This window comes from Phascolarctos cinereus, unplaced genomic scaffold (assembly GCF_003287225.1).
Source record: "Phascolarctos cinereus isolate Bilbo 61053 unplaced genomic scaffold, phaCin_HiC Scaffold_5;HRSCAF=322, whole genome shotgun sequence".
Classification (NCBI taxonomy): Eukaryota; Metazoa; Chordata; class Mammalia; order Diprotodontia; family Phascolarctidae; genus Phascolarctos; species Phascolarctos cinereus.
The window spans coordinates 305,725,435-305,750,815 of NW_027555958.1; the positions used below are offsets into that span (position 1 = coordinate 305,725,435).

Consider the following 25,381-nt stretch of genomic DNA (forward strand, 5'->3'; position numbering starts at 1 on the left):
AAAGTGGAGGTTTTTGGGGAAAGGGAGCAAATTTGCATTTGGATATGTTCCAATAAATCCCCTATCTTTTATTAAGCACCTAATGTAGTCTGGGCTAGGAGCTCATGATATAAATGCAAAAGTGAGAAACTCCTGCCCTCCAAGTAAATTCACCGTTCAAAGAGGATGCTGAGTTTGATGGCTCGATGAGGCATCCTATGGGCAGTTGGAGATGTGGGTCTGGAGCTTGGGAGAAAGGTCAAAACTAGATACATAGATCTGTGAGTCATCTACCTAGAACTATTGTTGAAACTGTGCCAGGCTAGTAAATAGACTGAATAGGGTGGAAGTATATGTAGTACAGAAGAAAAACAACAGGTCAATGATATGACATTAGGGGACACCCACCTTAAGGCATCGGGAAATGTGTATATGTTTTGTTGTTGTTATTGGGCAAATCACTTAACCCTATTTGCCTCAGTTTCTTCAGTTGTCAAATGATCTGAAGAAGGAAATGGCAAAACCCTCTAGTATCTTTGCCAGGAAAACCCTGAATGGGGGCATGGAAAGTCAGACACAACTGAAATGACTGAACAACAAAAAAAAATTGTTGTCTCTGGCTAGATTATAAACTCCTTGAGGGGAGAAACTTGTTTCACTTTTGTCTTTGTATTCTCAGCATCTAGTACAATTTCTGGCATGTAGGGGATAGGGATAAAGACCGATTCTATGATTTCTTTGGCATTTGGAATTCCTGGATGAGTAAGTTCTCTCCACCAATGTAGGATGACATTTTCTTTGCAACTTAGATCCTCAGAGAGTTGCTTAGAGCACTGAGAAGTTAGGTGACTTGGCCAGGGTCATACAGCCAGAGGTTCATAGGATCATGAACTTAGAGCCAGAAGGGACCTTTTGTTGTTGTTGTTATTATTGAGTCCTTTTAGTTGTGTCTGACTCTTCATGACCCAATTTGGGGTTTTCTTGGCAAAGATACTGGAGTGGTTTACCATTTCCTTCTCTAGCTCATTTTCTAGAAGAGGAAACAGGCAAACAGGGTTAAGTGACTTGCCCAGGGTCGCACAAATATGAAGTGCCTGAGGTGGGATTTGAACTTAGGAAGATTAATAATCTTCTTGATTCCAAGCCCAGTTTTCTACCCAGCTGCCCCTGGAAGGGTCTTTAGCATCCATGAAGTCTAACACCTTCATTTTACAGATGAGGGAACTGAGACGCACAAAGATTAAGTGACTTGCACAGCCAGTAGGTGTCAGAAGAAATACTTGAGCACACGTCTTCCTCTTTGCAAAGCCAAGTCTCTATCCACTATACCACATTACCCTTCTTGCCTGGCACTTAGTAGGTGCTTCTTAACTGGTTGATTGACTGAAAGAACCATCAAAGAGGTGGTTAGAGATGTGGGAGAAGAATCAGGAGAACATGGTGTCATAAGAAGCTAAGGGAGAAGAGAACATGGAGAAAGAAGGAGTACAATAGTGACAAATGCTTCAGAAAGGTCAAGGAAGATGAAGGCTCAAGACAAGCCATTGGATTTGGCCATAAGGCAGTCAATAATAGTATTTGAGAAATCAATTGCAATAGAGTGATGTGAAAGGAAGGAAACCAAATTGTAAAGGGAAGAGCATGGGTGGGAGAGGAACCAGTGGTAGAGGCCTATATACAACTTTTTCATGGAGTTTAGTGGTGAAGGGAAGGAGAAAGTTGGTATGGTATCAAGAACAGCCTTGATTATGTATTTTAATATTGATTTATTATTGAGACTCCCTGAGCATGTTTGTAAACTAAATGAGTGGAAAAGGAGATATTGCAGATACGGAGGAGAGTGGGGATGGTTGATGGGGCAAGATCTGGAAGAGGGGATCTGGAGAGGCTCAAGGACATACTCAGAGAATTAGCATAATTGAGGAATAGGGCTACCTTTTCATTTGTGATTGTAGGGAAGAGGAAGAATGTGGGTAACAGTAATGAGAATTTCTGAGGAATGAGGGAGGGACAAGGGAGCTTCTGGAGGATGACCTCAGTCTTCTCAGCGAAGTAGGAGGCTAAGTCATCTTCGGTAAGTGTGGTAGGTGGGAGTGTAGCTGAGGCTTGAGGAGAGAGGAAAAGTTTGAAATAGCCACTGTGTGGAATGAACTAGGGAGCTGATAAGAATAGAGTAGGATTGCTGAGCGGCAAAGAGGGCCCAGCTGTAAGTCTGTGCACTAAAAATGTACAGTGGAAATATCATCTGAATTTCAGACCTTTCTCAGCAGCTTCGTGCCTGTGTTCCAGCAAGCAAAGCGCCACAAAGATCAGAGTTGGGTGGGATTGATCAAGGGGAGGATTCTCGGAGGAGGCTGGGTTTTTAAAAAGTTTTATTGGTGCCTTTGTTCTTATATTGCAGTTGTTTCTAGATATAACCTCCATTCTCAGGGAACCTTCCCTTATAACAAAGACAATAGTTAAGCAAAAGCAACACAAGAATTGTGTCTGCTAGTGTATATATATGCAATGTCCTGCACCCATCATCCCCCACCTCTCCAAGGAAAAGAGAGAGGTGCATTTGTGAATATGTTTTCCAATCTCTCATTTTACACATGGGGGAACGGAGGCCCAGAAAAGTAGACTGATTTGCCCTGGGTTACACCATACAGATAGCAAATAGTACAGCCTTGATATGAGCCTGGGTCTTTGGATTCTAAATTGGGATTAAGGAAGAGGAAAAACATGGATTAATAGAGAGGAAATGGAAAACTAATACCAGGGTAAAGCTTGACCAAGCTGTCACCTGGAAAGGCTTTTTAAAGTCTGTGGCAAAAACAAAACATTGTTTTAATGTTAGAGGCAGGGAGTGTTAGGAATACAGGGTTTTATGGGAGCTCAGGGGCCCTGTTTGAGCTACCAAACACAAGTATGGGGCTCAAGGTATCCACTCAAAAATACTTTCTAATAAGTAAATAAATAACTAAATGAATGAATGATGAATAGATAACGGTATGTGTATAGGTGAGAGAGAGACAGAGAGATAGAGATGGAGAGAAGAGAGGAAGAAAGAGACAGAGAGATAGAGATAGAGAGAAGAGAGGGAGAGACCAGAGAGACAGAGAAAGAGAGAGACAGAATTTAATTGAGGGAGTGATAGGCATTTTCTTGATAGGATCTTCAAAACCTTCCTAGCTGAAGAACCAGAAGACGGGGTGGGGAACCTTTGGCTTCCAGGCCATATGTGGCCTTCTAGGTCCAAGTTTTACAGAACAAATCCTTTTTTTAAGGGCATTTGTTCTGTGAAGTTTGGATTCAGTCAAAGAGCCATGTATTAGATGCTGAAGATACAAAGAAAAAAAAACCTAGTACCTGCCCTCAAGGTATTTATATCCTGTGGGGAACCAATAAATTATGAAATATGTAGAAAATTATAGAAAATGTTGTTTTGGGATTTTTGTCTTGTTTTGTTTTTTGAGCAGACTTGTGATTTCGTTAATATAGGGAACATCTAGTAAAGAAAAATCCCTCTACCAAAGCTTGTTGTCACCTGCTCTAGAACTTACAGACTTAGAGAATTGCCTGGGGTATTTTTTGTTGGGGGAGACAATCCGGGTTAAGTAACTTGTCCAGGGTCACACAGCTAGTAAGTGTCTGAGGTCAAATTTGAACTCGATACTCTTGACTCCAGAGCTAGTGTTTTATCCACTCTATCACCTAGCTGCCCTGGCCAGTATGTATTAAAAGCAACATTGTAACCCTGGTCTTCTTGGTTCTAGGATCAACTCTCTATCCACTATCACATGCCATATACACAATATATACAAAGCAATTTCCTAGGGGGAGGGTTGTAACACTTGGAAGGAATCAGGGTAGCCTTCCTGGTGGAAGTGTGGCTTTTAATCAACAAGTAGTGATTGATCATCCACTGTGTGCCAAGTACCTTCAAAGGCAATGAGGATATAAAGACAAAAATGAAACAGTCATTGCCTTAATAACAAGGTGTACATGTATGTATACATATGTACATATATGTACATGAGTAAATGCAATGACATGCAAAGTGGAGAAATATAAGGTAGATGAGGGAGGAGTATACTAGGAGTTGGGGGGATTAGGGAGGCTTCATGTGAAGGAAGTTAGAGAAATGAAGGTGAGGTCAGAGTGAATTCCAGACATGGAGGACAATTGCCTTGAAAAGGAGGATAGAATGTTGTGTATGAAGAACAGCAGAGGAGCAGCGAGGTGGCTCAATGGATAGAGCACAGGCCCTGGATTCAGGAGAACCTGAGTTCAAATCCAGCCTCAGACACATAACACTTACTAGCTGTGAGACCCTGGGCAAGTCACTTAACCCCCATTGCCCAACCAAAAAAAAAAAAGAACAGCAGGTAGGCTCAGTTTGAGCCATAGAGGACAAAAGAAGCAGTGTTGGACATAAGCCTCCCTCCTCTCCTCCATGTCCCCCTACCTTCTGTGGCTGTAGTCAGGGACTCAGGGACATCCCTCTTTCTGACCTCTTCCTTTACCCTCCAGAATTATGGAGGAACCCATACAGAAGTGTGAGGGGCTAGCTCAGGATTCTAGGTTAGAGGTAGTCTGTAAGGGGTTTTTAAAGACAAAAAAAAAATTGGTATCTTATCCTAAAGCCAGTGAAGTTTTTTGATCAGGGGCATGGCATGGTCAGACCTCTGCTTTAGAAATATGGCAGTTTGGTGGAGTATGGATTGGAGAGGGGAAATACTTGAAGCAGGAAGACCAATTAGGAGGCTGTTGTAGTAGCCCAGGAGAGAGGGGAGATGAGAGAATGAGTTAGGTGCCTATTATGTGCCAGGCCATGTGCTAAGAGTTTTACCTCCCAACAATCCAGTGAAGTAGGTGCTATTACTATCTTCGTTTTACTGATGATCAAACAGAAGCCGATAGAAGTTAAGTGATTTGCCCGGAGGCTAAATGACTTGCCACAGCTAGTGTCTGAGACTGTATTTGAGCTCAGGTCTTCTTTAACCCTAAGCCCAGTGCTCCATCCACTTCACCACCTAGCTGCCCTTAGCTGTGAGAGGCTGTAAGGGATCGAACTGAAAATATATACAATATTCTTCTTAGTTGTGCCCCATTTCTCTGCTGTGAGGGAGGAGGTGTTTCATTCCTGAATTTGTATTGATTTTCCTTTTACTCAGAATGTATCTCCCCTTTAGTGATCTTTACATTTATGCAGGACTCTTTTCTGAAAGCTATCTCGGAGCCTGTTTGGGGTGGCGGTAGGGGGTAGGGGAAGAGAAAGGTGGTGCTGGTGATGTGCGTGTGTGTAATGTAGGAGTGGGAGGTAGGCATGGAGAAAAATATGGTTTCTCCTCTCAGGGATCCCCATGATCAGGAACGTTGGACACGAGCAAAGCTTTCATTGGCCTTCCCAAATGTCTTTCTTGGCATATTGTTTGGAAAGGGAGTGAGAGTTGCTGAAGGGTGCTTCACTTTATAAGTAGTCTTTCTAGTTAACTCACTTGCTTATTTAATAAATATTTCTGCTGAAGAGTTTCCCTTCCCTGGTTTCCTGTAGGCCTTGGTGGGAGAAGGATACTCTGGTAATACGTTTAACATATCAGGACCCTAGGCCCAGGGCAGCTGGACTATCAGTTCCCTTGCCTGCCTCGCCCATGGCCAACGACAGCCCGAATTAATTTTGACCTTGTTGGCCTGTGTTTGACCTTTCTTGGCTGAGGCCCCGTATCCTATGGGTTTGGATGCCATGGTGGTGTTTGTGGGTAATGGTTTGCTACATGGCCCCCTTTTATATCAGCAGAGCAGCTGTAGGCCTGGTGAGGTGGAGGTTGGGGAGGGGGACCCAGAAAATGCAAAGTTGATTGAGGTCGGTATCCCTGTCTGTGACTTTGATGTCCAAAGAATTGAGGGGTGGATAGTGAGAAGAGTAGGGGTGGTGAGTAAAGAGGAAGTGACCATGGGGCCGAGATTGGGGAGGGGGTTGGCTGTGTCCCGGGCGTCGGGCGCCTCGCTGGTGGTGACGCAGACGCCGCAGACGGCTTGGAAGGAAAATCGAGACCCCGAGCCAGCCGCAGTCCCGCAGTCCCCGGGTGCCAGGCGGCAGGGAAGGTGGGAGGGGGAGGGGTCAGGCGGGGCTGGCGAGCCTAGCTGGGGAAGGGAGGAGGAAGGAGAGCGGGAGGGCAGGGAAGCAGAATGAGCCTCCGCTTGACCCTGGGGCTCTCATCCAGCCGCTGCCCAGTCTGGGTTGACTGGGAAAACGGAGGGGGGCCCCAACGGAAAAAAAAAAAAGGGAAGGGGGAGGGGGAATGTCGGATCGGGACAATCGAGACAAGCCATGATCGGGCGCGGGAACTAAAGGGGACAGCGCCATAGACCCAAAATCAACACCGCCCTAGTTAGAGACGGAAAGCCTCTGCGTCTACTGGAATATCAATTCAATTATGAATGGGGACAGAAGTCTGGCACCCCATGCCGCAGCCGGTCGGCTCGTCAGTGCTCTCTCCTCCTTGTCCCTATCCTCTCGATGTCTCCCCAACCTGTCTCTTTCGCACCCCCCCCAATCCTGTCCCCTTAGGGCAGCCTTGGTTCCCAGTTCCTCTTCTAAATTCCTCCTGGCTTTTTTGGGGTAGTCATCCCCTAAATCAGGGATTATTAGTCTAGGTTCCATGGGTAGATTTCAGGGGTTCCGAGAACTTGGATGGGGGAGGGGATTACATCTTCAATAGAATTGGTTTCCTTTGTTATCCTATGCATTTTATTTTATGCTTTTGAAAACATCCCTCTGTGCAGGGGTCTGAAGGCTCCATCAGACTGCCAAAGGAGTCCACTAGAAAGGTTGAGATCCTCTGCCCTAAACCTGATGCCCCCACACCACTCCTTCCTGAATCTTTCCAACTCCAGTATGTGTCTTGATGCTCGGCTTCCTTTCCTACTTTCTCCTCCCCACACCCTACCCACTCCACCTACTCCTCCCCCCCCCCCCCCCCCCCCCCCCCGTCCCCATTCGGTTCTCAAGGCTTCGGTCTCTTTAGGATCAGAGGAACTAGATGCTTCCTCCCTCCTTTAGGGAGCTGGGGCAGGGAGTAGAAGAAGGAAGGGGGAAGGGCAAACACGGAATCAGGCCTGACTGGTAACGGAGGCTTGTGCTCAGTGGCTGTGCCAGTGGGTGGGAGAGTGTGCTGCGGGCGGTGGGTGTGTTGTGTCTGGGTGCATGTGCCCGCGTGGGTGAATATACACACATCCAGAACTTTGCCAGGTTGTCATCACCCCGTGGGCACCCATTCCCTAAGTGCCAGGGAAAGGTTATCCTACTTTACTTGGGGGTGGAAAGGGGGGTGTTTCCTGCCTTTCCCTCCTTGTAGGTAGAGAGACTTCTAGGGCAGGGCAGGAGACTCCAGTAGGGACCAGTGAGCCTCCCAAATGCTTCCCCTTCTTTTGTTCCTTTGTGTTTTTCCTCCTTCACATTCTCCTTCCCTGGCCTTGGGGAGGACTTATGGCCTTCTACCTTCCTGACTTGGTCCCCAGTACTCCTGGGTTATGTAGAAGACAGTGAGTGATATGAGAGGCTAGTTTAGATGTAATGAGTACCTAAATAAATAGTTTTTGCATGAGTGAAGGAATGAACAAATGAGGTGAGGATGGGGGTCGGGCAGGTCCTTCAGACTGGGTTCTGTTGGTGATGACCATTTTCCTTTACTAAGATGAACGTGAATAGCATTGCATAAGAAAATATACAAGTAGGAGGAGAAATTTCAAGTAGATTTACAGAAGGACTTCTGCACCTCTGAGGAATGGAATGACAGAGTTTGGGTGCAGCACCTCCCCTCTCTCAATTTCATTAGGAAATGGAAGGAAGAACCAGTAATAGAGGCAGTGGCCTGACCTAAGTGACTTCCTTTCCATCCTAAATGACAAAGGAGTTTCTCCTGAGGCTGCAGTGCCAGGCCTCTCACTAGAGCCCTGACATTGTACTAACACCTGGCTGTTGAAGTGCAAACAAGGGCAGAGGTGGGAAGGAGTCCCTTGGGCAGGCAGGGCAGTGCAGCTGCATGACTCCTCAAGCTTAGAACTGAAAAGGCTTCAGCAGGTAGAAAGGAGGAGCGTCTCTGGGTAGGTCCTAACAGCAGCAGCTACAGCCTCATCATAGTCACTGCAGCATAAATGGCCCCTGCCATCTGGCCCCTGGAGCTTAAGCAGCCCTACTTAAGACAAGATGAGAAAGGAAGTGAAAAGGAGTAGTAGGGAGAGACCCAGGAATGGGGGCTACCGAGAATGATAGAGAAACACTCACAGAGGGAGAGACAAAGGCACAAAATGAATGAGAACCACAACGTGGAGAGGCATACACACACACACACACACACACACACACACACACATACACACACAGAGATACTGGCAGACAGAAATGTGGGCACACACACATACAGCGCCGAAGAAAGAGAAAAAATGGACACATGCAATAGATACCAGGAAAGACAAAGAAAAACAGAGAGAAGACAGACTCTAGCTGGAGACTGGGGAATGCTTGTTTTTTAAACTGTGGTCTACAGCCTATTTTTTTGTTCATGGACATCTGAAATCTAAGTAAGAAAGGACCTTACCATCCTGGGGAGGCAACAGAATGTAGTAGAAAGAACATTGGCTCTAGAGTGGCTCTGTTACTAGCTAGGTAATCTTGGGCAAGATATATCACCTCTGGGGTCTCAGTTTCCTCATCTGTAAAATAAATGGGTTGGACTACATGGTTCCTAAGGTTCCTTCTAACTCTAAATCTTTAATCCTATTAGTTTGGGGTAGGGGGGGAAGAGAGAGAGAATAGCATTGAGGGAGAGGAAGTAGAGTATTTCAGCTGCTTTATTGTAAAGCAGGTTGGTATAGTGAGAAAAAGCACCAAATTTCAGGTTGGAGGACTGGGATTTGAATCGTCTCTGTGCTTGTCTGTGTGACCAAGGGCAGGCCATTTCACCTTCCTAAGCCTCAGTTTCCTCACTGATAAACTGAGGGAGTTAGATTAGCCTTTTTATAGAGATAATTCCTCCAATCCTATGCTTTCTGTAATAGGGTGCCATACAATCTTGGCCCCAAGAAAAGAAGCCAGTCCCCTTGGATCTCCTCTTCCCTCCCCCATGCCCAAGAATTTCCTTTTATCTTTGATTTCTTTGTCCTAGTCGAAGTCCACACATTCATTCCCTATCATTATAAAGTACCCAACCTATCCACCCTGTTCTTTCTCCCTTCCCTTTGACGTGCTATTGAAGAGCTGCTATTCCTTCCATCCACTGCTCTGTCCCCCTAAACCCTCCCCTTGTTAGATCGCTGTATCCAAGCCTGGCCCTGCCTGAATTCCTCCCTTCCCAGACTCCCCTCCTCTTCCTCCTTGAATCCCTGGGAATCAGTGACACTGTCAAGTCAGTCAATCAACTAGCATTTATTAAGTGCTTTGCTATGTGCCCTGGCCCTGGCAAAATAAAGGCAAAAACATGATCCCTTCCTTCAGGTAGCTCACATTCTAATGGGGGGAAGACAACCTGCTTGTAACTGCACACGAAAGATACATTGATATCAAAACAATGAAAATGGAAAGTATTTTCTGAAGGAAGTTACTAGGTGAGGGGTGGAGGGAGAACTGAGAAAGATGTCTTGTAGAAGATGGGATTGGAGTTTGGAAGTAAGCCGGGAGATAAAGATGAGAAAGGAAAGCCTTCCAGGCAGAGGAGACAGCCAGTAAAGAGGCAGAGAGTCAAGGAGGAATGTCTATGTGTGAGGAGCTTAGGAGCTCAGTGTCCATTCTCTGCCCTCAGGGAGCTCACCTTCTAGCTGGGGTAACCACATGTACATAAATGAATAGGTACCCAATCAATACAAGGCAATGTCCTGAGAAGGCAGATCTTTGGGTAACTGTACCCCTGGGGCATTGGGTAGGAGGAAAAAGGAGAATGGGCAGGTGGAGAGGAAGGGACTGTCAGAGTGACTGCTGCTATAGGAATGAATAGCAGCTATCACCAGCAGAGGCTACAAGCAATGAAGAGAGAGTGATGATATTTGGGGCCTGATTGTTTTCTTTTCTCCTGGATTCTGCCCCCCCCCTTTTCTAAGCCCATTTGTTTAGTGTCTGGGCTAGGGTGAGGAGGAGCCTGGTGAAAGGCAAAGAACAGAGCTAGGGGTCTAGGAAATACTTTGCCTTCCTCACCTTGATTCTATTTCTGTCTCAGCTACTTGGGGCAGGGGCCTAACTCTGGTCCTGGAACAGAGACAAGTATGACTGGAGGAGGGGAAACATGGCTGGGAGAGCTCAGGCCCATACTTCTCCAGGGCTGCAGGGGTTCCTTAGGTGGAAGCCAGATGGATGGGCAGGCAGACAGGTGGCAGACAGGCAAACAGATGGACAGGCAGCCTGGTGGACAGATAAGCCGACATAGCCCCAGACCACTCAACCTCATCTCTCAAAGATGATCAGTGTCACTGCCAGACACATGTCGGGACAGAGTTTCTATTTATAAGTGAATGAGATTGGCTGTTCTAGGAGGGGAAGGGCCCCTAGGAGGGAGATGAGGAGCCAGGGGAAGAGGGTGATGATTAGTCTAGGCCCTAGGTTGGTAGGCTGGGGGGTAGGGGGATGGTGGGAGAGGACAGGCCCTGAAGGGGATGCAGTGCCCAGACTTTCAATGGCACTAGAAAGGTGGGAGGAGGGGATTGCTTTTAATGGGTTGGGTATCATCTGAGTAAGTATTCTTGTTCAGCTAGGGACTGTCTGACTTCAGAATATGCCCAGGTATGATGAATGCCCATGGCTTCTCCCTAGAAGGCTCACCTGGTTCAGGCTACACTAACTGCCCTCTCCCCACTAACTTAAGGGTTATCTTCTTGGTAGCTGGGAGATCGATGGGAAGAGAGGAACACAGGCAGAGAAAGAAGGATGTTGGGGTCTTAGCTCCAACAGAGCTCACACATGAGTGAGGAATGATGAGTAGGGGATGATTTGGGCATCAAGGGAGAAGGAATGGGAATTGATGACAATACAGAAGGGGTATGGTACTTAGTGAAGACAGAAGTATAGTATTCTATGCCAACATGCATTGCCCAATCTACAGTCCTGATATCTGGGTCATATCATGCCATACCATTGTCCTAGTGCTAGTCTAAACCTTTCTCACCTCATACCTGAACTATAGCTAATCTATTCTGCACAGCACTACTAGCTTGCTCTCCCCCAAACATCAATTGGGTCATGTCATTCTCCTACGAAAAAATCTTTAATAACTCCCCATCACCTAAAGAATAAACTCCAAATTCCTAAGCCTACCATTCAAGGCCCTTCACAATCTGACCCCAATTTACCTTTTAAGCCTTATCTCCTACTATTCCCAGTAGACTTAGGACATTTTAACCTAGGACCAAATCATCCCTTATAACTCCCTTGCTCCTGGAAGTACCACATGTTACCTATTCATCTGTGAACTCTATTGGAGCTGAGAACCCAACATTCTTCTTTCTCCGTCTATGTTTTCCTCTCACCACCTGTCTCCAGGAAGCTAGTGAAGTCCTTGGTTAGTGAGGGGGAAGGCAGTTAGTATACACAGAACCATATGGGATTATAGGGAAACCCCTGGGAGAAACCACAAGGATTCATTATACCTGGCTATATCCTCTCGTCCCAGACCACAGAGTTTTCTTTCTCCCCTGAACTCCTGGAATGTTTTCTTCTAATAATGGCCAGTATTTGTATGGTGCTTTATGGTATGAAAGGCAGTTCACATATTTAATCTCATTTGATCCTCACAATTCTGTGAGATGGTGCTGTTATTATCCCCATTTTACAGATAAAAAACTGAGATCAAGAAGGATAAGTGACTTGCCCAGGATCACACAGCTATTAAGTGTCTGAGGCAGAATTCTAACTCAGATACTCAATCCACTATGCCACTTAACTGCCAAATTAATATACTTGATATCTCCCTGCAGGCCTCTTTGCCTTTGCCTTTGCCTACACTGGGCCAGGAATACCCTCCCCTTTGATCTAAGTTCTTCCCTTGTTCAAGAGACAGTTCAAGTGTTCCTTCCTCTCTTGCCTTCTCTTTCTTTCCTCTTCTGAACTCCTACAATGAATTATTTATGCCATTCATCTGGCATTTACTTCGCATTATTTATTTATCCTTTGAATGTACTTGTCCCATCTCCCTAACTAACTTGTAAGCTCCCTGAGGGCAAGGACTCACAACATAACATTGTTTCTCCAGGACTTGTACAAAGTAGGCACTCTAAGTGTTTGTTGATGGTTGTTGTTACTGTAGTTCAGTCATTTTTTAGTCATATCTGACTTTACATGACCCCATTTGGGGTTTTCTTGGCAGAAATACTGGAGTGGTTTGCCATTTCCTTCTCCAGCTCATTTTACAGATGAGGAAACTGAGGCAAAGAGGGTTAAGTGACTTGTCCAGGGTCACACAGCTAGTAAGTGTCTGAGGCCAGATTTGAACTTAGGGAGATGAGTATTTCTGACTCTAGGCCTAGCACTCTGCTCACCTCAACACCTCATCACTTCGTTCATTCATTGATGATGGCAAAGGCCAAAGGGAGTATTACCACTATGAAAAGTTTGAGTCTGTAGTGCCCTTTCTATATATCCCCTGGTGGAAAGAGTCACAGATTTGGAATCAGGAAGACGTGGATTTGGATGCCGCCTCTGATACTTACTGAATGTGTGACCCTGCACCAGTCACTTCATTTCTCTTAGCCACAGTTTTCTCATCTGCAAAGTGGAGATGATGATACTTGCAGCATCTGCTTCACAGGATTATTATGAGGAAAGCATTTTGTAAGTCTTGAAGGACAGTGAGAGATTGCATAGTGGATAGAAAATGGGCCTCCAAATCAGAAAGGCCTGGGTTCCAGTTCTGCTTCCAGTGCATACTGTCTATATGACTTTAGGTGAGGGCCCCATACAGCTTTCTCACACTATAAATTGCAGAGAAGGTGAAATCTGCTTTGACAAAGGGAGTTCCCTCACTCTGGAGTTCCCATACCAATGAAATTACAGGTCCAGTATCCATCTCTGTCCTAAAGGATGATCTGAATAGGAGTTGTTGTTGTCCTGGGTGGGCAGGGAGGGAATTTGTCTATTTTTTACCTTCATGCCTACTTCTATCACATAAATGCTCAGGCTTAGGCACATAGGGGTGAGAGAAGTTGAAGTGCTCATTGCCCATGACCAGAAAAAGAAGAGAACTGAGCACCTTTTCTAGAGACCACCCCCAAGTTCATAATTTTCAAGTTCCATCTATCTAGAGCCTTGGCATCTGGGAAGAGAGAAAGGCTGGATAACAGAAACGACTGCCCTAATAACAGTGGAAAGGGTCACTGAGGGAAGATTGTGCCCAGAACTGTGCCAAACTGCCTGGAGGAGAGGGAAAAGAGCCCTGCCTTGCCAGGTCTCTACTTGTCAGAAAGGGGGGTAGAGGGAAGAGTTTTGGAAAGATGAAAGGGATAGTTTCAGGGGAGCTATGGCCACTGTGCTCCTCTCTCCCTCCCCTTCCCTCCCACCCGGTACAGCTGGGTTGCTATATTTTGTGCTTTGTGCCCTGGATTTGCCTTTTCAGAACTTAGCCAGGCTCATATTTACAGCCCTGCCTCTCCAGAGGGAGAGTGATTCCTTCACTTGTACCAGAGTGGAGACCAAGGCCTAGAGAGCTGTTCCAAGTCTATTCAGTGTGTCATAGGTTCACAACCTGAACACTGACTTACAGAGGTCCCCGTAGTAGACAGAATGGTGGACATAGGGTCAGGAAGACCTGAGTTCAAATTCTCTCTCAGATACTTACTAGCTGTGGGATTCTGGGTCAGTTACTTAACCTCTATGGCCTCAGTCTCCTCAAATTTGTAAAATGGGGGAGTTTACACTCAATCGCCTCTAAGGACCCTTCCGCTTCCCAATCTATGATCCTATAATCTTTTGTGCAAGGTGAGACAGAAGGCCACTTGCACAATAATGACTAGCAGAACCATAATTAGCAATTGCTGCACCCGGGTCAAGGACAGGGGAGGATCACTCGGGGGACCTACCTGGGACACAGCATATTTCCCTCTCCGTTAAAAGCCTGGCCACTGTTTGAGGATATGAAGTGGGGGGAAGGGGGCAGCTGGCCTCAGGGAAAAGGAAATGAACCTTGGGATGAGCCCACTGCCACAGAAGCCAGATGGGTCAAGGAGAAGGGGCACCCTTGTGTAATGCTATTAGTGATCCCTAAAACTTCCCACCCTCAGACAAAGACTCGATCACCACCCTAGTTACAGTTCTCTTGGATGGATATGTCTCCATGCTTTGAGGACACTTGGTATCTGGGGGCTCAAACTACTCTTGCTCCTCACTCTGGAAAAGAGGGAACAGTATATGTTTCCTTGGGGAAATATCATGGCCTTCTGAGGGAAGAGTCCTGCCAGGAGGAGTGCTGTTATTCTATCACCAAGATATGACTCTTTGATGTGTATATAAGTACAGATATTTATTCCCAAGAAAGGAAGCAAAAAACTGGAGAAAAGCTGCTTGAGGAAGAAGGGGGTGTGTGTGTGTGTGTGTGTGTGTGTGTGTGTGTGTGTGTGTGTGTGCGCGCGTGCGCACCTGCGCGTTCATGCATTTACACTGCAGGAAGATGGTTAAAAGGAGACAAAAGTGGAACAGGCCAGCAGACCACCTTGCTGAAAATTTGTCTGAGCAGCTGAGCTAGAGGAGAGAACAGTATCCTCTTTCTGATACAATAATATCTTCCTTCCTCGTATTGCCGTAACGACTTCAGTCCCATGGCTCTGACAAGACATCAAAATTCTCACTCTCATTCTGACCCTCCTCTAACTAAGAGACCAATTTACTATTTAACTAGGTCAGGTTAATGCTGCTCCCACCCCTACTATGTGGAGCATTGAAAGCAGCCAAGATATAGCTGGTACAACTGCCCTTTTGACTCAGCCATCCCCAAGTCCTAGAAGACAGCTAATTCTCTCCAGGCAGCTGGTGTTCTTCGCCCACCTTCCAGGCTGACTTTGGTTGTTGAGGGTTTCTCCTCACCCTCTTCCTTATCCCAAAGAACCCAGGTTGAACACTAGTCTAAGAGCTAGGGATGTTTCTCCTTCTGAGTAATCTTTGATGATCAAGGAAAAATAAACAGAGCTCCCAAAATACCTCTCCCAGCTGCCCTTCCCCCCAGTGCTACAATCAGAGTGGGGGAAAAGCCCCTTCCAGGATGGAGATTAGAAGAGGCCTAGCATGAAGGACTCTAGGATTGTACTACCCACTTCTACCTCCCTACAGGCTGGGTACACAGGCAGTAGTCATTTTGTTGTACCTGGTCGTGCCCAGAGTTGGACATGAGCTCTCTCTGTTTTGGAGAGGGTCAGATCTGGCACCTGGGGAGACAGGTGGCCTGATCTGCCATACAGTGCTTAGACTGGCACCTGATTAGATAAACAAAAACTAGTAGTTATATAACAACTTTAAGGTTTGCAAGGTATTTTATATACATCATCTCATTTGATCCTCCCGATAATTCTATAAGGTTGATAAGCATAGTACATGGTGCTGTGTATATGAAAGTATCCCCATTTTATAGATGAGGAGAAGTGAATTAACTTGACCATGCATAATTACATAATTAATGGCAGGAGCAGGATTCAAACCCAGGTCTCCCTGACTCTAGATCCAGCCCTTTATGAAGTAGGGATGGAATGGCTAATTCAGATTTTTTTTAAAAAAGGCAGTTGGAGTTAAATGACTTGCCCAGGGTCACACAGCTAGTAAGTGTCCGAGGCCAGATTTGAACCCAGGTCCTCCTGACTCCAGGGCCAGTGCTCTATCCACTATACCACCTAGTTGCCCCATGATTTGGATCTGATGGCTGCACATGTTCAGTAGTGGTTGGCTCAGAGGAGATTCTGGCTGGATAAAGTGGCCAGTTATATGGGTCACTGGTCAGAAAGGAGAGATATGAGATAAATGGCTTTTTAGTGGTTCTGTGATGTCTTGGAATGGAGAAAACACCTGGGTTTGAAGCCTGCTTTTGTTGTTTTCTGTCTGTGTGACTGGACAAGTTGCTTTACCTTTCTAAGCCTCAATTCCCTCATCTGTAAAATGGGGGTAATACTATCTTTAGTAGCTAATTCAAAGAGTCGTTGAGAAGATCAAAAAAAATAATATAAGTGAGGTGAATTGAAAACCTTAATGTGCACTGCAAACCTTAAAACACTATATAGGTATCAGCTGTTATTACTATGAGGTGATTGGTGTTTAACTGGTCAGATGATGGGACTGGGAAGTTGATTAGTTGTTTACTGGTTAGATGGGGTGGCCATATAGACAGAATGACTGATTTATTAGTGGGCAGATAGATGGGAATTCTCATTCCCCACAAATGTGGAGGACAGGGCTTCCTCTTTTTTTTTTTATGTATGTAGTGACTGAGGCACAGAGAGGAAGTGAAAGTGACTTCCTCTAGTTCACCCAGTAAGTAAGTAGGTTTTAGGGGCAAAGAACAGGACATAGGTATCCAGGCTTTTAGTCTCAGGCCTGTGCCTTCCTCCTTGCTGGGAGGAAGTGTATGTGTGACTGTCTATGTGTGAGTGTTTGGAAAGAGGAAAATGTGGTCTGCAGTTGGCCAAGAAAACTCTGCCAAATCCACATAGTGATTGTAGACCACGTGTGAGTCCGGGTGTTCGCGCAAGCGTGGATGCTCCAGGAGGCATGATGCTGAGTGCAAATCCACAGAGGTTATCCTTTGACTTCTAAATAGCATCAAAATAGCTCTGCCCTGGGCCCATTGCTGCAGCACCTGGGAAAGCCAGAACTTTTGGGGGAACAAGTTAACACATGGGGATGGGCCCAAAGCAGCCTGGAACAAGAACTCACATGGAGGAAGGTCTAAAATGGGGTCTGAGGGACAGCTAGGTGGCGCAGTGGATAGCGTACCGGCCCTGAAGTCAGGAGGACCTGAATTCAAATGTGACTTCAGACCAAACACTTGACACTTACTAGCTGTGTGACCCTAGGCAAGTCACTTAACCCCAATTGCCTTACCAAAAAATAAATAAATAAAAATAAAATGGGGTCTGGCCCTCAGTGGGTCAGAAGCAGGTGTATGGAGATGGGGGCAAGCATAGAAGTAGAAGATGGGGAATATAAGTTAGCCCATTTCTGAGATGGTTCCCTTAGTCTGTGTGAGGGTGCTCCCAGAACCTTTCAGGGGATATTGTATTCCCCCACCCCTATCAATCTCAAGACTCTGGAAATGGGGATACCAGCTTGCTTTTGATGACTTTAATCACAGCCAAAGATAGCAAATATGGAACTTTAACCTTGTTTGTTGGCTTGTTTTTGAGGTAATTGAAGGATTAAGTGACTTGCTCAGGGTCATACAGCTAGTAAGTGCCTGAGCCAGATTTGAACTCAGGTTCTCCTGACTCCTGGGCCGGTGCTGTATCCACTGTGCCACCTAGCTGTCCTGGGAACTGTAAAGTTTTTCAATGAAGTTTTCCTGACTCCTTTTTTGTTTTTATTATTTGGGAGGGGGGTGCTGTGGAACACCAGACCTCTTATTTCATTGTAATTGGGAACTCCCAGCTCTGCAGTATGTAACGTTAAAGAGCTGTCTAGGCACTGAAAGGTTAACTAACATGATCATACAGTCAGTATATATCAGAGACTGTATTTGAACCCTGGTCTTCCTGACTCAGAAGCCATCTCTTCATCCACTATACCAGGAGGTGCCCTAATAATCCCTGAGTTAAGACTCAGAGGAGGTTTGCAGAGGAAGGCTAACTCAGAGGAGATGTGATGAGGTGACTCAAGTCTTCAGAGAGACCTTGGTGGAGACTGCTTCCTTATCCATATTATTTTGGAGAAGTCAGTTTCTGTGGGCCTTGTTACTAGCAAGTCACTTTAGTTCACTAGGCCCCCGTTTCCACATCCGCAAACGGAGATGACAGTCTCAGATCTATGCTGTGACATCCCCTGATCCTATCCCCCAATCTTCTTTCCCCCGCCTCTGTCACCTCTAGCCTGAGGAGCTCACCAATGCCCTGGAGATCAGCAACATTGTCTTTACCAGCCTCTTCGCCTTGGAGATGCTGCTGAAGCTGCTGGTGTATGGCCCCTTTGGCTACATAAAGAACCCTTACAACATTTTCGATGGAGTCATCGTGGTCATTAGGTAAGTCCTGCCTTCTCCTAACAGGCCTCCTGAGCAGAGGCCAGAGGACTTGGAGAGGGAAAAGATTGGCTTGGGAGGAAGCTAGGGACCTGGAGTTAGCTATACTTCTTTCCTTCCAGATGGGAGGCAGGATGATTTAATAGACAGATCACGCTTCTTATAGCACTGGAAGTCAGGAAAGTGGGGTTCTACTGCCTACTTTGCCTAGCTTTGTGACCTTGGGCAAGTCACTTCATTTCCATCTGTACAATGACATGGTTGGGATTGATTGATCAATACTCCATCTGAGACTATTTTATATTCTTCTCCCACAAGTCTTGTCATTTACTTTTTCTGGAGGGAATGTAAGAGGGCTGCCACTTACCAGACATCAATAATAGCTTCCTTTTCACTTCTGTCTTGTGCTTTCCCACTTTCTTGGAAGTCCCATGTTTCTCTGTTTTACCTACAGTCCTGTATTCGGTCAACTAGCATTTATTAAGCACCAACTGCGTGTGCTAAGTGCTAGAAATACAGAGAAAGGCAAAAAACCAAACCAAAACAAAAAACAATCCTTGCTCTCAAAGAATTCACAATTTAATGGAGGGGAGACAACATGTAAATAACTACGTACAAATAATTCAGAGACAGGATAAATTGGGGGTAATTTCAGAGGGAAGGCACCAAGCATAAGGAGGACCATGAAAGGCTTCTTGCAGAGGGTGAGACGTTAGCTGAGACTTGAAGGAAGCCAGGGAAGCTAGAAGGGGGATAGCATTCCAGGCAACATAGGTCCTAGAACATCTCAACTCCTCAGCTCCATCATACCCCTTTCTGCCATCTTCCCTCCATTTCAAGCCCCTTTACCCATCCTATTCATTTGGGTTGAGGGGAAGCAAATCCAGGAGTTGCTGGCTTTGGAGATAAGTATTGGAGAGAGGGAGCAGCCCATTTTGTAAATTGCTTGAAACTCTTGTGGATGCTCCCAGGAACTCAGTTTGAGGTTTCCAAATCATTGCTCTATCCCAGCCCAGGCCTGGGGCCAGGAGAGACAGCTTTATTACTTTTTTCTGGTTGGCTTTAGATTTTATTAGAGGAGAACAAAGCAAATATTTCATAACCTGATGCTGTTCCATAGGCTCAATGGGGAGGAGGGTAGGGGGTTAGGAGGGGCAGGAGGAGTCCTGTGGGCTGCAGTAATGGGGCCTCTGTCTGGGGGAAGAATGGGAATAATTATAGGCATAGGGCTGTTATTCAGAATACCACCATTCCTGAAGCAGTTTGAAGGCCACAAGGTGAGGTAGAGAGTATCTCAGTGCCTCAATTTCTGTGGGCTTCTGTGGATATTAATCCCATTGTGGATCAGAGGGAACCCCACTAAGGAGGGATAGAATGCTTCTATCCCCATCCCAGGAGATGGGGGGTGTGGGAGGAAATGGAGGACAGATGAAAGATTAGTGGAGGGAGATAGGGGTAGGATAGAAACTGGGGTGACTGTTCATCTCCATAGTTCTGATCCACTCACATCTCCAGAGAAGTTTCCTTTCAAGTCCAACCAGGCTTGTTAAGTGGGGCCTAACACTTTGCCTTCCTCTTCTTATTGCCTTCCTCATCCTTGTCCCAACTTCCCTGCCTCTCACACAGCGTGTGGGAGATCGTGGGCCAGCAAGGTGGAGGTCTGTCTGTACTTCGGACCTTCCGACTGATGAGGGTGCTGAAACTGGTGCGTTTCCTGCCTGCTCTACAGCGACAGTTGGTGGTCCTCATGAAGACCATGGACAATGTGGCCACTTTCTGCATGCTGCTTATGCTGTTCATCTTCATCTTCAGGTGAGGAGGGGATCAGGTAGGAGCTGACCCTTCTGTGCAGGGTTCCAAGCCAAGGTAATGTAATTGACCTTTAAAAAAATTTTTTTTTCAATTAACAAGCATTTATTTTTCTCTACCTAGCAACCCTCCTCCCTGCTCTGAGAAAGAAAAAATAAAAACAAAATACTTGTAACAAATATGCACAGTCAAGCAAAACAAATTCCCACATAGGCCGTATCTAAAAATGTATCTCATTCTGCATGCTGAGCCTATCACCTCTCTGTTAGGAGTTGGGTAGCATGCCTCATCATCTCTTCTCTGGAATCATGGTGGTTGGTCATTGCATTAATCAGAGTTCTTAAGCGTATTTTTTTTTTTACAAAGTAACTGGCCTTTTGGAAGCACCTCAAAAAGGGGCTTGGACCTTGAGTATTTTCCAGTTCTCTCTAAACCAGAGAAATTCTTCACCTTCTTTGCACCATGGGTCCCTCTGGCAATCTGGTGAAGCTTTTAAATACATAAAATACCTAGGATTACAAAGGAAACTAATTGTATTGAAATAGTTGTCTCTATGTGTTTTCAAAAGCTCACATACCCCAGGTTAAGAATCTTAGCTCTAAGCTCTGAGGGTTGAAGAATGGGGACGTGAGGCATCCTAGATTCTCAGGGACAGGACTGGGTATCAAAAGGGAACGGTGGGGAGGCCTTGCTTTAGCTTTTCCCTGTGGGAGCTGGCCGAGTTATTCCCTTGCTTTACACATCCCCTAAAGGAGAACTGGATGGAAGAGAAGCCAGCCATAGCTGACATCTGGCATGGTTGCTGGCCCCGGGGTTCTGTCGCTGGGGAGCAGGGATGCCTGACTTGACTCAGCCCAGCTGAGGGTGGTAGAGTTCAGCATATGGGCTCCCACTGGGAAGCTGCATGAGGGGAGGGGGAGGAGGCACAGAGGGCGTTCCAAGCATTCGCTATTCTCCACCAATCTGCCAGGTCACAGACTCTTTCCTCTCCACATCTTCCTTGCTTGTTTGACTTTTTTTCTCTCCCCATCATTCACACGTTCAAGCTTAGGGTCAAGTAACAGCACTCTGGGTAGTTTGCTCTCAGGTCAAGTTTGAAACCCCTGAAAGCTTAGAGAGTGCAAGAAAGGGAGCTTTGCCTACCCACAGGCACCTCCACCCTTTGGTTCTGTGCCCAAAGGCTTTTTGGGGGAACCCCAAAAATATTGGGCTATGGTCTAAGGAGAGGGGAAGGGAGCACGAAGCTGGAGTTGTGCTTGTACCTGATATTTTTGCTATTTGGACTATGGTAGGCAACCCAGAGCCAAGCAGAGTTTCCCCACTGTATCCCATCCCCCCCCCAAAAAAAAACTGGAGGGTGGAGTATTGGAGCAATCTGCTCTCTGGGGCTGGGAAAAAGTGAGTTTAAGGGTGTACCTGGAGTAACCAGAGAGGACCTGAGCTGAAGAGGATAAAGCAACAGAATAGGGTTCTCCCCTCCCCACAGGAGAAGGGGAGAGGGAGCAGGAAACAGAGTTCCTTACGCTACCTCCCCTCTTTTATGTTTAGCATCCTGGGCATGCATCTCTTTGGCTGCAAGTTTGCATCTGAGAGAGATGGTGACACGCTGCCTGATCGGAAGAACTTTGATTCCTTGCTTTGGGCCATTGTCACAGTCTTCCAGGTATATGTGTCAATGGGACCTTCAGGGTGGGTTCTCATTCTAAGATCCCAAGGGTGGATGGGGAGGAGAGGCTTTGGAAGGCTGCTGGACTTGGAAGCCAGAAGCACAGATGTCTACTAGCTGTGTGACTCAGGGCAAGTCAAATAACCTCTCTTGGCCTCAGTTTCCTCATCTGTAAAATGGGGCTAATCATAGCACCTACCTCCCAGTGTTGTTGTGAGGATCAAGTGAGACAACCTATGTATAGAGCAAACCCCAAGTTCTCTGTAAATGCTAACTATTGTTAATTTTTATTCCCTAACCTCTGATCCCCACGGCAGATCCTAACTCAAGAGGATTGGAACAAGGTCCTCTATAATGGCATGGCTTCTACATCCTCCTGGGCAGCTCTCTACTTCATTGCACTGATGACTTTCGGCAACTACGTCCTCTTCAATCTACTTGTGGCTATCCTGGTTGAGGGCTTCCAGACCGAGGTAACCCACCTAGACACTGCCACCCTCTCCCCTTGAGAACAAAATGATCCTTAACTAGAAGTACCATCCTTTAGAATGAAGCTCGATCCAGCAGCCCTGTTCCACTGGGCTCAGCTTCCAGACCAAAATAACTGCTCTAGGGTTCTCTTCTGGATGGATATAATCCAATGGGATTCTTCTTCCTGTTTCTCTTATCTCTTCCAAACAGAAGTCACTTCTTTCTCCCTTAACGACCCCCCTTCACTCCACAGCTAGAGCTAAATCACCCCTCTACTGCAGCACCCTTACATGCCCACTTTCAGACCCAAGAATTCCCAGGCAATGCTCCCCCTTCTGGACAAAGGTAGCCCCTTCCCCACTCCACCCCCAGTAACAGAGGACACTGAGTCTTGGACAAAGTGGGTTAGGGGAGATTAGAAGAAGGTTTTGAGGAAGGGTGCGTGGGGACAGGACTGGAGGGCTCCTGGAAGCATCTTATCCTGAGTCATTCTGGAGAAATGTTGGGGGGTGGGGGTGGTATGTGGCATTTCAGTTGTTAGAGGATGGAGTGGAATTGGACACCTCCCTATCAGGTCAGTTAGTCACTTCCCAGAATGAGAAAATAAAAGTTGAGTTGGAAATAGATGGTCGCTCAGGGCCCTTCCAGCTCTAATATCCATTCATGGTCTTAGGCCATTGCCCTTGCCACTTCTCAGGCCCCTTTCTGCTGAGGGCAAACAATTTAGGTTACATGTTTCCCTCCCCCGAACGACCTGTTTTCTTTGGGGAAATCTTGGGGGTAAAGGTGGATAATGAACGACACAAGGTCTTGATCTAGAGGGTCCAACCATCCCCCGGGATAAAAAAGGGGTTCATCAGCCACCTTTCTATCCTATCCCTCCTCTCCAACAGTGCCTCAGAGACCATATGGCCTCGGGGTTGGGGCGATGCTGACACACTGAGAAATGAGCCCAGTTAGCGACCTCTAAAATGGAAATGAGACGTCTATTTCCAGATCACGCCTCCGTTATCACAGGCCCCGCCATTGATTAACATTGATTATCATGGATCCGGCATTAGCAGAGCCCTGGCGGTCCGGTCCAGTGACTTTCCGAAGGCCCCCTCCGCAAGGCCACGCCCCCGCCCTCATTTCTCTTTCTCTGCCTCGGTCTTCCTTCCCTCCCCCCCTCCTTCCTGCTGCTCCTTCTTCGGGGTCCCGCTGGGCGCCTGGAAAAACCTCCTGGTTGGGCGTCGAAAAGCTGTCGAGCCAATTCTTTCCCGGTGACCGGGATGGAAACTCCCGCCGCGGCCCTGGCTATAAATACCCGGCGGGGTGGGAGGGGATGGTAGAGATGGATGTCGGGGGGGGGGGGAGAATCTATTTTCCTTCTGGGTTCCCAGAACCTTGGGGAGGCCGATTCCCAGCAGGCGGGGATTGGGGACAGAGAGGGGATAAGCTGGGCCTGGCCACGGCCGGGGTCTGGGTGGAGGCTGCGTCTGCTGCGCTCCATTCAATCTGTAGCTATCCATTTATCTTCCCCATCTTTCTGGCCCAGAAGAACGGCTGCGGGGGGGGGGGGACGGGGGGAGACAGTGGGGAGAGGAAGGAGAGCGTCCAGAAGAGGAGACTGGCCGTGAGCCAAAGCTTCTTTAAGGTAGTTATCAGACTTGCAGTGGCGCTCCCAACCCCGGAGGGGCAATAACTCCTTTGAGGAAGCGAGACTGAGGGGGATTTACTGTTTGGCTCCTTGGGCGGGAATGGGTTAACGCGCTTGGCCCCTGGTGTACGAACTTTGCATTTGGTAGGCACTATATACCTTTTTGAAAAATTGACTTGGATTGCATTCATGCCGCCATTCCTCCCTCTTTAGGCTCGCCATTACAAGCACAGAGTGCCTGGAGTTTCTCCTTCCCAGGTAGTGGGGGGTGGCTAGAAAGGGGAGGGGGACACTTCCATATTCGAAGTCTAGAGCCAGGGCAGCCTCTTCCCTGCTTCTGAACCGGAGATCCAGACAGCACCAGGGGCCTAGGGTTTTTCCCCGAGGAACCTCCCCACCTAATGAAGAGAAAAATGGAAAACTGGCCTGCTCTCTCCTATCTCTCTCGCTCTCTCAAGTGCTGCCCGCTTTCCAAGTTCACAACCCAGATGTACTCTTCTCTGGTCTGTGCGGGTCACTGACTCCTTGGTGCATCTTCCCCACTGCCACCCCCGCAGAAGAGGCCTCTCCAGCTTCCCCGCCCCCATTGTCCCTTTCAGCAAACACCTTGTTAATTTGAGTGCAGCTGTGCTGGGCTCCTGGTTGCTAAGCAGCGGCAGAGTCTGCCAGAGGACAGACAGAGCCGGCTGGGGCTCCTCATACCCTAGGGTGGGGTGACCCTAGTCCTGTTGGGTGCATGGTGGGCCGTTCTAGATCTTGAGCTTGCCTTGGCGATGGTGATCTGAGTGGGAGTGGGGGGTCTACAGTCTGTGCCCTACCCCAGCACGGGGGCGGGGTGGGGGTGGGGGAGGATGGAGGGGGTGAGGAGGAGTAGCCATCTAAACTATCGCAGTTAGCTAGGCCAGCCCAGGAGACTGCCTTGGTATATACTGGCTCTGTCAATGTAACCCTCCTTAGGAGAATCCCGTCTGGGAGTGAAAAAAAGGAGAGGGTATTCTACAACAGGTATCTTCTAGATTCTATAGTCTAGAATTGGAAAGTCTTGGTTTTCCCTAGCCAGCAATGTCCAGACTGTCCCCTTCTGAGAGAGACTGCACCAAGATTCTTGGTGTTGTTTTCCCTCCCAGTCAGAGAAGTCTTACATTCCATCCTGTTTACTGTTTCCATGGATTAAGTAAATTCACAGGTTGCAGGTTCAGGTGATGGGAGGAATTCAGAGCAAATCTCACTTCCCACTATAGTGTTTGGGACCTGCCTTATGCCTGGACAGTGGAATATCCATTCCCCAAAGTTGGGACTAAGATTCAGAACTGGGTGGTATAGTGAAAAGAGTTCTGAACAGATATGAAAAACCTGGGTTCAGATCCTACTTCTGATGCTTACTACCTGGGCCTCTGTAAAATGAAGGGCTCTTAACTTTTTTTTGTCATCAACTGCTTTGGTAGTCTAGGAAAGCCTATGGAGGTCCTTCTCACAATTATTTTATATGCATAAAATAAATTACAAAGGAAACCAATTATATCAAAATATGGTCATCAAAATAACCCCAGGTTAAGGACTCCGGAATTATATGGCCTCTGAGGTCCCAGTCCAGCCCACATCCTTTTCATAATTCTGAGGTTTGGGGCTAGAGGCCTCTCTTAA

General features: G+C 47.0%; 1 protein-coding gene across 1 annotated transcript in view; it reads left to right on the forward strand.

Annotated features, from left to right (window-relative positions):
• CACNA1G (calcium voltage-gated channel subunit alpha1 G) overlaps positions 1-25,381 on the forward strand; it is a 78,633-nt gene that overhangs the window by 13,738 nt on the left and 39,514 nt on the right. The window contains 4 exon segments of the mRNA XM_020972560.2: positions 18,004-18,155; positions 19,779-19,964; positions 21,510-21,624; positions 21,945-22,100. Coding sequence (XP_020828219.2) covers positions 18,004-18,155; positions 19,779-19,964; positions 21,510-21,624; positions 21,945-22,100 — 609 coding nt within the window.